The sequence below is a fragment of the Rhincodon typus genome, chromosome 21 (assembly GCF_021869965.1).
Source record: "Rhincodon typus isolate 14 chromosome 21, sRhiTyp1.1, whole genome shotgun sequence".
NCBI classification, from domain to species: Eukaryota; Metazoa; Chordata; class Chondrichthyes; order Orectolobiformes; family Rhincodontidae; genus Rhincodon; species Rhincodon typus.
The window spans coordinates 29,818,332-29,833,285 of NC_063352.1; the positions used below are offsets into that span (position 1 = coordinate 29,818,332).

At 39.8% G+C, this 14,954-nt stretch overlaps 1 protein-coding gene across 1 annotated transcript in view; it reads left to right on the plus strand.

Annotated features, from left to right (window-relative positions):
• myo15aa (myosin XVAa) overlaps positions 1-14,954 on the plus strand; it is a 174,653-nt gene that overhangs the window by 56,270 nt on the left and 103,429 nt on the right. The window contains exons 3-7 of the mRNA XM_048609721.1: positions 4,416-4,498; positions 5,157-5,220; positions 8,568-8,677; positions 9,153-9,227; positions 13,333-13,429. Of these exons, the coding sequence (XP_048465678.1) occupies positions 4,416-4,498; positions 5,157-5,220; positions 8,568-8,677; positions 9,153-9,227; positions 13,333-13,429 (429 nt within the window). The remainder of the gene's footprint in view (positions 1-4,415; positions 4,499-5,156; positions 5,221-8,567; positions 8,678-9,152; positions 9,228-13,332; positions 13,430-14,954) is intronic.

The following is a 14,954-nucleotide window of genomic DNA, read 5'->3' on the forward strand; positions in this document are numbered from 1 at the left end:
TATTTTAATTCCTAGGATAGTGAGGACAAACTAAATAATTCAAGTTACTGAACTGGCAGCATTCCAAACTCATACAGGGAGCATTTCCTAATTTGTAAAATGATTACATTCCTAAAAAAATGTCTAAAGTGCTTGGGGAATGCCAAGCCCTATTATTGATATGATTAGACAAAGTCATGATAGTTTTATAAAGAAAAAACATGTTTGACAAATCTATTAGAAATTTTTTGGGGTGTAACCAGTGACATAAACAAAGGAGAATCAGCAGTTGTCACATATTTGGATCTTCAAAAGGCAATGGTTCTGCACAAGAGGTTGTTCGATAAATCTAGAGATACTGGAATTGGGAGTAATATATTAAGAAGGATGGAGGGTTGGTTAGTAACCAGAAAAAGGAGATAGGAATTAATGTATTTTGTTTTGCATGGCAGAGTGTAACAAATGGACTGAATCAATGCTTGAATCTTAGTTATTTATAACCGTTATTCATTTTGCATGACGTGGACGTCGCTGGCTGGCCAGCATTTATTGCCCCATCCCTAGTTGCCCTTGAGAAGGTGGTGGTGAGCTGCTTTCTTGAACCACTGCAGTCCACCTGCTGTGGGTTGACCCACAATGCCATTAGGGAGGGAATTCCAGGATTCCAACCCAGCGACAGTGAAGGAACAGCGATATATTTCCAAATCAGGATGGTGAGTGACTTGGAGGGGAACTTGAAGGTGGTGGTGTTCCCATGTTTCTGCTGCCCTTGTCTTTCTATATGGAAGTTGTCATGGGTTTGGAAGATGCTGTCTGAGGATCTTTGGTGAATTTCTACAGTGCATCTTGGAGATAGTACACACTACTATTGTTGAGCTTCGGTGGTGAAGGGAGTGGATGCTTGTGGATGTAGTGCCAATCAAGCGGGCTGCTTTGTCCTGGGTGGTGTCAAGCTTCTTGAGTGTTGTTGGAACTGCACTCATCCAGGCAAGTGGGGAGTATTCCATCACACTCCTTACTTGTGCCTTGTAGATGGTGAAGAGACTTAGAGGAGTCAGAAGGTGAGATACTCGCCACAGTATTCCTAGCCTTTGACCTGCTGTTGTAGCCACTGCATTTATGTGGTGAGTCCATTTGAGTTTCTGATCAATGATAACTCCCAGGATGTTGATAGTGGAGGATTCAATGATAGTAACACCATTGAATGTCAAGGGGCGGTGGTTAGATTGTTCCTTGTTGGTGATGGTTATAGCCTGGCATTTATGTGGCGTGAATGTTATTTGCCACTTAACAGCCCAAGCCTGGATATTGTCTAGATCTTGTTGCATTTGGACATACACTGCTTCAGTGTTTCAGGAGTCGCAAATGGTGCTGAACATTGTGCAATCATTGGCGAACACTCCCCCTTCTCACCTTATGATGGAGGGAAGGTCATTCATGAAGCAGCTGAAGATGATTGGGCTTAGGACACAACCCTGAGGAACTCCTGCAGAGATGCCGTGGAGCTGAGATGATTGACCTCAAACAGCCACAACTATCTTCATATGTGTCAGGTTTGACTCTAACTTCCTGAGAGTTCCCCACTCCACCCCCAATACCCATTGATTCCAGTTTTGCTAGGGCTCCTTGATGCCACACTTGGTTGAATGGAGCCTTGATGACAAGGGCTGTCATTCTCACCTCACTTCTGGAGTTCAGCTCTTTTGTCCATGTTTGAACCAAGGCTGTAATAAGGTCAGGAGCTGAGTGGCCCTGGCAGAACCCAAACTGAACATCACTGCGCAGGTTATTGCTGAGCAAGTGCTGCTTGATAGCAGGGTTGATGACACCTTCCATCACTTTACTGATGATCGACAGTAAACTGATGGGGTGGTAAAATGGCTGTGTTGGATTTGTCCTGCTTTTTATGTATAGGATGTACTTGGGCAATTTTCCACGATGCCAGTTAGATGCAAGTGTTCTAACTGTACCGGAACAGCTTGGCTAGGGGACTTGCAAGTTCTGGAGCACAAGTCTTCAGTACCATTGCCGGAATATTGTCAGGGCCTGTAGCCTTTGTAGTATCCAGTGCCTCCAATCATTGCTTGATATCGAATTGGCTGAAGACTGGTATCTGTAATGCTGGGGACCACTGGAGGAGGCCGAGATGGATCATTCACTTGGCACTTCTGGCTGAAGATTGCTGTGAAAGCTTCAGCCTTATCTTTCACACTGATGTGCTGGGTTCTTCCATCATTGAGGTTGGGGATATTTGTGGAGCCTCCTCCTCTAGTGAGTTGTTTGATCATCCACCACCATTCACGACTGGATGTGGCAGGACTGCAGAAGTTAGATCTGATCCGTTGGTTGCAGGATCGCTTAGCTCTGTCACTTGCTGCTTATATTGTTTGGCATGCAAGTCATCCTGGCTTCACCAGGTTATCACCTCATTTTCAAGTATGCCTGGTGCTGCTCCTGGCATGCCCTCCTGCAGTCTCCATTGAACGAAGAAATCATGAGGATGAGAGGATTAAGTATGATACATCAAAGATTGCTTAGCGTACAAAACTATTTGAGAAAATAAGACACAAAAGGAATGTCTTGTAATTAAGTGATTGAGGAATAGAAAGCACATTAATTATAGTCTGGGAAGTGTGAAATTATTCCACATCAAAGGAAAGAAAAGTAGACTTTTTTTTGAAGAGTCAAGGTACTAATAACCGTTTGTGTTCAGAGGCTTTAGAGGTCTATGGAGAGGTAGTGATATCGTGGTAATGCACATGGACTTGTATTCCAGGGTCACAGATTATTGTTCTGGAGGCATGGGTTATGAATTCATCATGTGAAGTTCAAATTTAATTTCTGAAACAAGTATGGAATTCAAGGCCAGTCTAATGGCAACCAAGTAACTATTGTTGATTGTTGTAAAAACCATTTTGGCTCACTAATGTCCCTTAAGTAAGGAAATCTCTCATCTTTACCTGGTCTGGCCTGCGTGTGACTCTAGACCTGCAGTAATGTGCTCCACTCTTAATTGATCTCTAAAGTGGCCTTAGCAAACAATTCAGTTCAAGGGACAGTTAAGAATGAGGAATGAATTCTGGCCCAGACAACGATGCCAACATCCCATGAGTGAATAAAAAAAATGACACCTCGTTAACGTGCAGATACAGTAAAATTTGAAAGGCAAATGGTTTGTTAGCCTTATTTGCAAAAGGGTTTCAGTATGAGTTAGGAGATCTTGGTAAAATTATATTGCACTTTCATGAGATGATTCCTGATGTACTATACAATCATGAGTTCTTTATCCAAAAAGCCTCAGGACCAGCTGTTTTTGGATGATGGATATTTTTGGTTTTCAGATACACTCACCTTACCCTCTAAGATCTTTTCATTACTACACTGAAGGAGTCCATCACCAAGTTCAAGGAAGGCACAACACTGCTTGAATTCTCCATGGCATTTGGATGCTGTCACTGCTGTTCCCATTCCTGTAAAAGCTTTTGTGCTGACATGTCACTTACTTCTTTACCCTCCCCATGTGTTAGAAGCAACACTTTCTAGAAAATGTGCCAACAGAGCTCCAGAATCATTCTTGAGTACTTTCAGACATTTTCCATTGGGAAATGTTCTATAAACTGTACTTGCCAGCAATCAGACTGGATAGCCCTTTACATAATTCATGTCTTTTTTGTATCCTCTTCCAAGCTGGCCTGTTTTACCCAGCTGATCCATCCAACAGCAAAGCAGATTTGGATCTATCACCTATTTCACACCCTGCTATAGGCAATGATGCATTGGTTTCATACATGAGCTTTTGAAAAGTACAAATCATCAGAAAAGACTCAGAAGTAGGGACCCTCATTCATTGTTCTCCTCCCTTTCTGAACTCAGTTCCAGTTCTTCAGTTCCCATGATCTAGCTTGTATTGCAGGCAATGGTATTAGATCTGGATTATTCCTGGTTGTTTAATGTATCAGAACACATCAGAATGGTATTTTAAATTTGTAAACTAGATTTCTGTATGAAAAAAGCCTCAATTCAGAAATGTCCCTGAATGTGGGAAAAGGCATTTGATACATTAGACCCATTTGTTATGACACTATGATGTACATTAACCTATTTAACCTCTCAAGCCTATGGGGCCATCACACTCAAAATCAAAGTACCTGGTTCACATGAACCATTTGCATATTGATGTGTACCGGTTACGGTAAAATCTGTTAGAAATTTGGAAAGAAATGAAAAGATTTCATAACTTTATATTATCAGTAATGTATTCTTTAGGACATGTAGAGAGTAGAAAGAAATGCCTAGATTGGAGAGAGAAGAGGAACTGGGTTTATTTCAGGAGGCAATGAGATCTGATTTGAATAGAAAACAGATTTTTCATTCTCAATTTCAAACTCAAGAGAGGTTTAATTGATTGTGCTTCTGGAATTTGTTCTTGGCTCTAGATGTACTCCCTTGGTGATCAGTCTCCGGTGCAATATCAGAAACGTGTGGAAGAAGATGGAGTGGCAGATATGACCCAGCTGGAGTAAGTTCAACTGAATCCTCTCTCAACCACAGATCTCACATTCATCGTGATTTGGACATTTCCTAGTCCAAGTTAGACTTGACCTGGTCTTCAGCAATATGGGACTTCTCAGTCTTCCCATCCTGCAACCTATTCCCTTTTAATAATGCAGAATTTTCTGATTTATTTAGTCACCTTAGCTACTTTCGTCAGCTTCACTGGCAACCCTGCAGAAAAAGTAGCTTCTTCAATGAAACAAAAGGTTAACTCAAGCAATGCTCACAGTCCTGGTTACTAAGGCAAGGGTCCTCAAGTTGGTAAATGGGTTGGCAGAGTCACTCTTCATTCAATAGGGATGAGCTATGAATCAAACTTGATAAGACAATGCATAATAAGCTTAAAAGCATATATTCAGGGCAGCAGGATGGAAGAATGGTGTGCTGTGAATATGTAGGAAAGGTATGGGTTCCATGCAAGTAACAACCACTACTGTTACCTGTCCCCCAGGGAATCAGTGAAAATGAGGTATTTCCCCTGATGTACACACCTTAGCACCGTACATGCAATTTATGGAAGAGCACGTGTACAGCCCTTTATACAGCAAACTTACCTCTAAGCTTTTAAGAAAATTTGGTCTCATAATTTGTTATCTACTTAAGATATTTCTGGTTTATTTCAGAGACCTACATGATGGTGCAGTGTTGTACAATTTAAAGAAGAGGTTTGAACAACATATTATATATGTAAGTGGTTTAACATAAGTTATTCTGCCATGTTCAGGCCAAGAGAAGAGAACATACCACAAATTGTTGAATTTGGATCAGGGATCCTCAGTAACAGGAGTGAATGATAGTAAAAAACTGTGGATGCTGGAAATCTGAATCAAAAACAGAAATAGTTGGAGAAACCCGGCAGGTCTGGCAGCATCTGTGGAGAGAAAGCAATACGTTTCAAGGCCAGAGACCCTTCTTCAGAACTGATTCAGAACAAAACCTTTCACTGTACTTAGTTGCATGTGACACCAATATATCAAATCAAATGATTGTAGCTAGGAGAAGTTTAGTATATGTGCTGAAAATGGGTAGGGCGGCAGGGAAGGAATAAATGATAGGTTGAGATGGAGCCCAGAGAGAGACAAAAGCAGTTGGGCTGACACAAGAATGGACAATAGTGAGTCTGGGAGAAAGGAAAGCTGCTAATGGGCACCATTATCGAGTGAAAATAGGTTGGCTGTGCTTTCTGTCTGGGCTCCATCTCCACATATTGTTTGCTTCTTCCCCATTCCCCCACCTTCAGCATATATGCCACCTTTTCCTAGCTGCAGTTAGCTCTGGAGAAGGGTCACTGGACCGGAAACATTGACTGTGCTTTTCTCTACAAATGCTGCCAGACATGCTGAGTTTCTCCAGCTATTTTTCTTTTGGTTGTAAATGATAATAATCTTGATACCCAAAGAAATGTGAGTGGCAAGAAAAAGGAGTTTCTACAAGGCATACACTGTATTTTTTTGTATTCAACAGGAAGCTGTGTTGGATCTGGTTCTGGAAAATGAAGTGAGATGTGTCAATAGTGCAGAACTTAGAGGAATATCTATGAAATAATGACTCTTTTGGTCCTCTTTTGGCTTTTTCCCATGTAACATGGGCTCACAACGATGCTAGTTGATCACACTCACATCAGCCATCCTTTTGGATTAGGTAGGGGATTTTAGTCAGTTTCCCATCCTATCACTAACCCATCTCATTTATCCAGGCTGGGGAATGATACAAACTGGTTGCCTGCACCGGTGGCAACGTTCTTTCATAGCCTTCTGGAATCTGACTTGAACTCAGGGCTTTCTAGCTGAGAGGTGGGAGATATAGCAACTAAGTAACTCCAGCTTCCATTAAACAATGACAAAGCACTATTGTTTTAATGTAAAAATCAAAACTGAACAAAGATAAGAGCTATATTTCAGAATAAAAGACAATTTCAATACAATTAAAAGGATTTTGTTCACTAATGTCCTTCAGGGAAGGAAATCTGCCGTCCTTACCTGGTCTGGCCTACTTATGACTCCAGACCCTCAGCAATGTGGTTGACTCTTAACTGCTGTCTGGTCAATAAATGCTGGCCTAGCCAACGATGCCCTCATTTCATGAAAGAATAAAAAGAAACTTTTCAGTTAGACTTGCATGAATCTTAATAGATATGACAATGCACAACAGGAAAGTTTAAAATGGAAGGTATTTAGAGTCGAAATTGAGCATAGCGTTTCAAGCAGTAAGTGTTCAACAAAAGTTAGAGTCCCTCGAATGAGTGATGAAATTAAAATGTAATTAAGATTCAGTAAAGAGGCACATTATATATCCAGGACCCATAATATAAATAAATTCAAACTGAATGTAATCATTATAATTGCATAGAAAGAGAAGCTTTTAGAAAGGCTCAAAGGAGGAGTAAAGGGTGTCGGCAAGGGCTGAGAAAAAAAGTCAAGCACCTGTAAACACACTAAAGTAAAAAAATAGTGAAACACCAGTGATGCAAAACGAAGATGAAATCACAAACTATCTAGAGGATGAAGAGATTTTGGAAACACTTGTCTCATTTATTAGAAGGCTGTGACAATGGCACTCTTAGAAAGGGAACAAAGGCAAGAGATGGAACGATTAGATGCTTTGGACAAGCTAACCAATCAAATTAACATCAATAAGGTATGAAATTCAAGAGGTCAGATTGTGAGATAAATCTAACACTCTTCTAGAAAGACATGGAGTCATTAAGACTCATTGATTCATGAAAGCCAAATTACATATGATGAATCAAATTGGTTTATTTGAAGAAACTCAGGACTGTATTGATTAAAGAATACATTAGATGTATTCTCAAATACTTTTGATAAGGTGGAACATGGAAGGCTAGTTGATAAAATTGAATGAAACGGTATTAAAGGGAGACTAGCACCAAATACAAGAAATTGGCTAAAAAGCAGCGAACCAAAATGTTGAGAATGGTTATTTTTAGGCTTGGTGATATATATTTTCTTCCAAGGTGTCTGTGTGGAAAACTATGGAAGTCAATTAAACCCATCTCAAATTTGAAAAGATTGGCATATAAGAGATTGTTCCAGTGGCTGGAAATACTTCTCACTTCTCCCCACTCCCCCAAAGTATCTCTATTCTATTGTATCTTTACTAATGTTAATCCAGCCTTTTCATCCAGGAACACAGTCATGCAATAAGATGTCATTGTCATGTCCTGTTGTACAGATTATATGACTCCTCATATAAATTCAATCTCCTCACACTTGGTATTCCCTCTCTCCAGTGCTCTGTTTAACTAATTTTATATCTGCTAATATTGATTTAGCTCCCTCACACCGTTCACCCTTGCCCCTCCCCAATACGTCTGTATTTCTGAAGTTTTGCTGTTGTGTTTACAATGATTTTTACCACCTGGCAATCAAGCCAACAAAGGCCTGTTGTCCACCCATTCAAAGCTCTATCCTCCAAGGATATCTGGACCACCACCCAGATTTCTTAATTCAGGATTTAAATTTTATTTTAGCTTTTAGTTGCCATTCAGCATAGGTCAGCAATCGAACCTAGCAGTATTTTTACATAAGTCTAATCAGTATGCAGAAATTGTAAAGGTTAAACACAATAGAAGGGGGAAATAAGGTAAGAAGGGTTTAATTGAATAACTGCTCTCACAGGCATAATGGGTTGAATTATCCCCGTGCTGCTTCATTTTGTCATTCTGTAAGTTATACAGATCTCCTAATAGGCAGAATGTTAACTATTAATTTTTGTATTAATTCCGTTATTTTATGCAGGTGGTTGGGCTGGGAGGGCATGCTTGTAATGAGTATTTTATCTCTATAAATAAGTGCTTATAAAAATATGTAAATACTAACTTCAGGGCTGTCCATTGCTTCTTGAAATAGTACAATTTAACATTCTGATTTCAATAATTAACTAATTTCATTGTCACAAAAAACGGATGAAAGGTTTGCAAGACACAGGTGAGTTGTTTGTTCAGGGTTATTGCCAATAAATCACACTCACCTTAACCACATCTTCATAACTGTATTTGTTTTCTTTCCCTGCAGACATACATTGGCACCATCCTTTTATCTGTAAATCCATATAAAATGTACAACATTTACGGGACCGATACAGTGATGAAATATAAAGGGAAATCATTTGCAGAAAACCCACCGTAAGTGCCCAACAATAACTTCAGTTGGAATTGGGGAATAATCAAAGAAGGTGCACAGAGTGAATAATCTCACTCAAGCAGCAATTCAGTTGCTAAGTGCCATGGATGACTGCTGTTTGCTACCTTGCAATCAGTGCTTGCAAGTGGCTGTATTAAGGGCAGAGTCCAGTTTGTCTACCTTGACCCTCCATGTATGACTAGTCTGCTAATACCTTAAGAATGGCTGTTTGCTGAGGTACTGCCAACACCTGGACCTCCCAAAGCTCAGAAAAGGAGAGGAGAGAAATAGGGAAATGTGTAAAAGAAGAGCGATGAGACCTGCTACAGAAGGAATTTGCATCCTGTGGCTCAGATTAAGCCAAGTCTCTTAACTGAAAGGCGTGACGAGCAGTATTGGAAAAAGAGAAAGTAAGTCCTCTTATATTGAAATATTAGAATGTTTAGTGACTTCCATATTCTTGTGTTTTTGTTGCAGACATCTCTTTGCCATTGCTAATGTGGCCTATTCAAAAATGGTTGATGCCAAACACAATCAGTGCATTATAATCAGGTAAAGAGTTTTGTTTTTGACATTGAGTTCTTGGCTGTAGTTTGAGGCATGTAGACATCCCCACAGTCCACATAAGGATCTTCAGTTGTCCAAACTCAAGATCTTATGCTCATTGATAAGCATTGGTAATTTCACACTGTCAAGAGCCCAGGAAACATTGTCATTCATTTATATATTTATTAATTTATTACTCATCCTTGGAGTATCAGTGTTGCTGGTAGTGATAGCAGTTTTGTCTATCACTAATTGTCCTTCACCAGATGGTGACAAGCCGGCTTCTTGAACAAATGTTGTTCATCTGTTGCAAGTACACCCACAGTGCTGTTAGGGAGAGAATCCCAGCATCCATAGTTCTTTGGGTTTTTTTAGTTCTAATTCAGGATGGTGTTCAACCTTGGGGGGAAACCTGCAGATGTGGTGTTCCCATGCATCTGTCACCCTTGTTCATCTAGCAAAAATCCCACTTTATAATGGAGGGTAGGTCATTGAAGAAGCAGCTGAAAATGGTTGGATCTAAAACACTGCCCTGAGGAATTTTCGCAGTGATGACCTGAGGTTGAGATGTTTGGCTTCAAATAAGTACAACCACTTTCCTTTATGCTAAAGAATTTTCAATGTGATTCTCATTGACTTCAATTTTGCTGGGGTTCCTTGATTCAACACTCTGTCAAATGCAGCCTCAACATGGAAGGCAGTCACTCACACTTCAGCTTTGGAATTCAGCTCTTTTGATTGTGTTTGAACCAAGGCTGTACTAGGAACTGGAGAAATAAAACCCTGACAGTACTTAAAATGAGCTTCAGTCATTGTGACTAGTGTATACATGCTACTCCAAAGACCTGATGATAATCCATTCATCACTGTTGATTATTAAGAGTAGGCTGAGGCAGTAATTGTCTAGGTTGGAGTTATCCTACATTCTGTGGCTAGGACACACTAGTGCAATTTTCCAAATTGACAGGTAGATTTCTCTATTATAGTTATATTGGAACAGCTTGGCTAAGCGCTTAGATCTTCTGGAACATAGGTTTTCAATACTTAATGGGTGTGTTGGCAGGTCCCATAATATTTTCTGTAATACAGTACCTTCTCAATGTCATGTGCAGTGAATGGATTGGCTAAAGACTGGCATCTGTGATTATGGGGACCTTAGGAAGTAGATTATCTGCTTGACACTTCTGGCTGAACATAGTTGCAAATGGTTGAAATGGCTTTTTGTCATCATATGCTGGCCATCATCGAGAATGGGAATGTTTGTAGAGGTTCCTCCTCTGGTTGGTTGTTTAGTTGTCTGCTAGTTGTGATGACTGGATGTGTCAGGACTGTTGAGTTTAGATCTTCCCATCTGGTTGCAGGATTACTTTGCTCTGTCTGGCACATGTTGTTTGTGCTGTTCAATGTGCTTCAGCAGCACAGCACCTCATTTTTAGTTTAGCTTGGTGGAGCTCCGATCATGCCATCCAGCACGCTTCATTGAACCAGAGTTAATCTCCTGGCTTGAGGATATTAGTAGAATGAGGGATGTATTGGGCATTGAGATTACAGATTGTAATTGAATAGAATCCTGCTATTGCTAATGGTCCATGGTGCCTAACAGATGTCCAGTTTTGTGCTGCTAAATTTAATCTGAGTTTACCCTATTTACCATGGTGCTAGTACCACAATACACAAAACAGTCTATTCTCATTTTGAAGGATGGAACTTTGATTTCCCAAGTGCTATGCAGTTATCATTCCTCCCAATAATGTCATGGACAGATGCAGGTCCAACAGATAGATTGATTAAGGCATTTTTTTCTTATTGTTCCCTCGCCTCTGCCATAGGCCCTCTACGTCCTTCAGGATGCAATTAACGCAATCATTATTGGTACTGATACAGAAGCACCACCCTTTCTGTCCTGACAAGGGCAGCCAGCATTTTCCTCTCTCCCATGGCTGTTCAGTTTCCTATCATTCTTCCCCATCTTCATCTTTTCCAGTTGGTTGGAGGTGACTGGGAGAGATTTCCTTTGGAAACAGGGGTTTGTGGATCAGCTCATAACCATTGCCAATATGCTGACCTATCTGGATCAGTCCCTCTCTGTTCCTCTAGGCACATTCTTATTGAAAAAGAATTTAAATTGTTAAACTCTTCAAGGACAATTATTTCATTGAGATTTTCGTAAGTGCCTTCTGTTTTAAGTGCCTGTACTCACTGGTCAAAAACAAGCTGCTTATGCTTTTCAAATTCCAAGTATGTCTGGTGAAGCCTTTTGCTCAGGATATGGAATTTTTGGCTGTAAGTCTCCAGCACTAATTGGTACACGCTTAAAATAGTCATTTTTGCTGCCTCATTATTAATGGCACTTTCCTCAGGCAAGAGGGAGTGAATCTCATGAGCTTTGAATGCTTATTCTGGAATAAAAGGACCAATGTAGGACTGGCCACTTTAGCTGCTGTACAACCTGCTCAAAAGAGATAAAAGAAGTATTCGACCTCTGCCTCATCAAAATTAGCAATTAAATGAGTAAACTGAATTGCCCCTGCCCTTACATCTGAGCCAGTGGTGTCTTCATACCAGGATTCCTGCCCCTCATCTCAAGCTGTCTTAGTTCAAATTTCATTTTTTGCCATTTTTTCTGAAATTCTCCCCCTCATCTCCTTGTTATTTCCTCTTTTCCATTTCTATCTCTCTTTCTTCTTTCTCTTTCACTTGTGTGTGTCTCTCTTTTTGCCTTTCCTTCTCTTCTCCTTGAAATTCTAATTGCCTCTGCTCCAAATGTAATTTCTTTACCATTACTTATTCATCACATCATCTTCAGTTTCCACCTGTAAATTGTTGATTGCTCCTTTTACAATTTTGTGCTTCCTGGCTTTTGGGTGAAATTCTAATCATCGCTAAATGGTGTAATTGTTCAAGAACTTTAAAGTCATCAACAGTAATCTCCCCTAATTCTGCTAGGAACCTGTATCCAGTGCAGACATTTCTATACTGTAGCAGTGCAAACCCAAGAAAGCCTTTTGCAGTTTTTAAAAACAAAATTAAAATGGTAATTTGCCCTCTCTAATTCCTTCCTTTCACCTGTTGGCTCAAATCATGAAAACAAACCACAAATTGTTATGATCAGTCCCAAGGCAAGGTTCCCTGATATGTTACCATTCCAGATGAGATACCCCTAATCATTAAGCTCCCAGAGAGAAGGGTTGAACTTGCTCCCCTTCTTTTTTTCACTCACCCTCTTAATTGTTTGTCACAAGGTTAATTTACAAAGGATCCCTCTGATATAGATACCTTTCTCTCAGACCAAATGAACTTCTGTTTTAAAAGTTGTCAATTTAACCAGGCTTTCTTTGCTTAACAGAATAGCGACTTTATTAGCAACTAAACATGAGAAGAATTAGTAACACAACACATATTACACAGGTTAGGAATAACACATGAGTCCAAAAAAAATAAAAGATTAAAAATAAATGTATGCATCTGTCTTTGAGTCGTTGGTGAAGATTTGATAATAGAACTGTTTGGCTGTTACATTTGATGGTAAGTTTGGTGTTACATTTGGTGTTTGAACTTTAAGTTTTGAGATTCTTGGCTTTGCAGGATGGCTAAAATTCCTTTTGTCCTGGTTCCTTTCAATGGTGGCTAGCTATCAGCAGAGTGTGAGACTGACTTTTCCCTTTCTTTAATTGCGTTGCAGCATTGTTTAATAGCTGTTCTCAAACCTTCGCAGCACACAGGTCCACACACTAGACCACTGGGCTACAAACACATACAGACCACAGGTTGCAGTCAGTTTTTAATGCTTTTTTTTCTATATTTCTACTTTTCTATGTCTGTAGGAGATGGTTTCCTGCTGAGGTGTGGGAGGGGAGTGGGGGTGTGTCTTTCTGTTTCAAGTTTGCCTGATTGGACAAGTATGACATTCCATGGATCCATACAGAACTGTGCTAGCCAATCGTTTAATTTGCATTCGCAGTCATCTTTCGGCTGAAACAATCTTCCTTTTAAAAAAAAGACAGAATAAAAGTTTAATATGTCCATAAGCATTTCAGGGTTCTGATCTCTCATCGTGATACAGCAAGGCAAAAGGATCCTACACTCATTGTGTTTCTTTCTATGTTTCAAGTGGTGAAAGTGGATCAGGCAAGACTGAAGCCACCAAACTGGTCCTCTGTTATCTGGCTTCTGTACACCACACACGCAAAGACAACGTGACACAACAGGTAACTTATAGCAGCATTCAATCAGTTTTCTTGACAGTTACCCTTCCAAAGAAACTAATTTCTAAATATTAGATACCAAGTTAAAATTCTTTGTAATTAGCTACCCTCCCAAGAAGCCATTCTTTACATGTGAATCTATCTTCCATGTATCTTAAAGTCCTTATGGTCCAGTAGGTGTTGCTACACATCAGTAGCTTTGGTACTGCCAACCTCATCTTTGCTCATGGATGCATTTTCCACAGGGGCAACTAGTTATCAGGAACAGGTGCACTAAAGGGCCTGTTCTTTTCTGGGGATTCTACACCTTACATATGATTACTCTTCATGTACCAGCCTGCACTTGGTGTTGGTGATCTGGATTTGAAGTAGCTCATAGGTTGACCTAATACAGTCTAGCAGAAAAAATGAAACAGCAAATCATGAGCAGGAACTTTTGTAGATCTATTTTCTCATTAATTTCAAGTCATTGAAGCTAATTTGTAGCCAATTCTACATGCTATCCAAAGTCAGTTATATCACCAGGTCAGGCACCTTGGAAATTGGACAAAGTAGCATCAGATCAGATTTCACTAAGTCCTCGTCTAACAAATGAAGGTACTGGGGTTCAACCTTAGTTTAAATTAGGAACTCACTAATCATTATCACAGGAACACATGTTAGTCAACCATGTTCCACCATTGAGTTATGTCATAGCTTAGTTGTACTGCAACTCCATTGCATCTTTTGCATCCCCTGATAACCTTATCTGCCAAAACTCCATCCATCTCAGTCTCAAAAAATTCTATTGACCCCCAATGTTTTTGAAGAGAGAGTTCCAGAATTTCACTGGTGTGGGCCAAAATCAGGTGACTGACTAGTTAAACCAGCTCAAACAAACATAATCCAACAAAAGTGAAGATGTAAAGCTTCTGTTATTGTCTATTTGGGGTTGATTAATTTATGTGCAGCTTCAGCCACTCATTTTAGGATAGGAAAGATATTATCTGTCAGTTAGCTTCCACTTTTCTATAAATAATGAAAGCCAAAGAAAGAGCCCCAGCTATCCAGCCTAACCCATACAGTTGTCATGTCTTCCTCATAAGATAACCTACCCAATCCAGGTAAAGATGTGGTAAACTTTCTCTGAACCTCCAATGCATTTACATCCTTTCTTAAATAAGACAACCATACACAATACTTTCCAAATGTCAGACAGTAGGCTAACAGGCCTCTAGTTTTCTCTTTCTGTCTTCTTTTCTTCTTGAACAGAGGAGTTTGATATCTTTTAATTGAATGAATCTTCCCCGTATCTAGGGATTCATATAAAGATCTAGCATTGCAAATGGCATCTGACCAAGGCTTTACTTAGGCCAAAATAGTAGGCTTTTGATCTGATTTGGAAAGGGTGTGTGCTGTTTTTGGTGATATGTACCACATGTTTGATGTCATTTACATCTTCTGCCTTTTTTTTCATTATTGCCCCTTGATGCCTGTGAAGATTGAGGTAAGGTACTGATGGCTGTCAGTATCTCCAATAAGAAGTCAG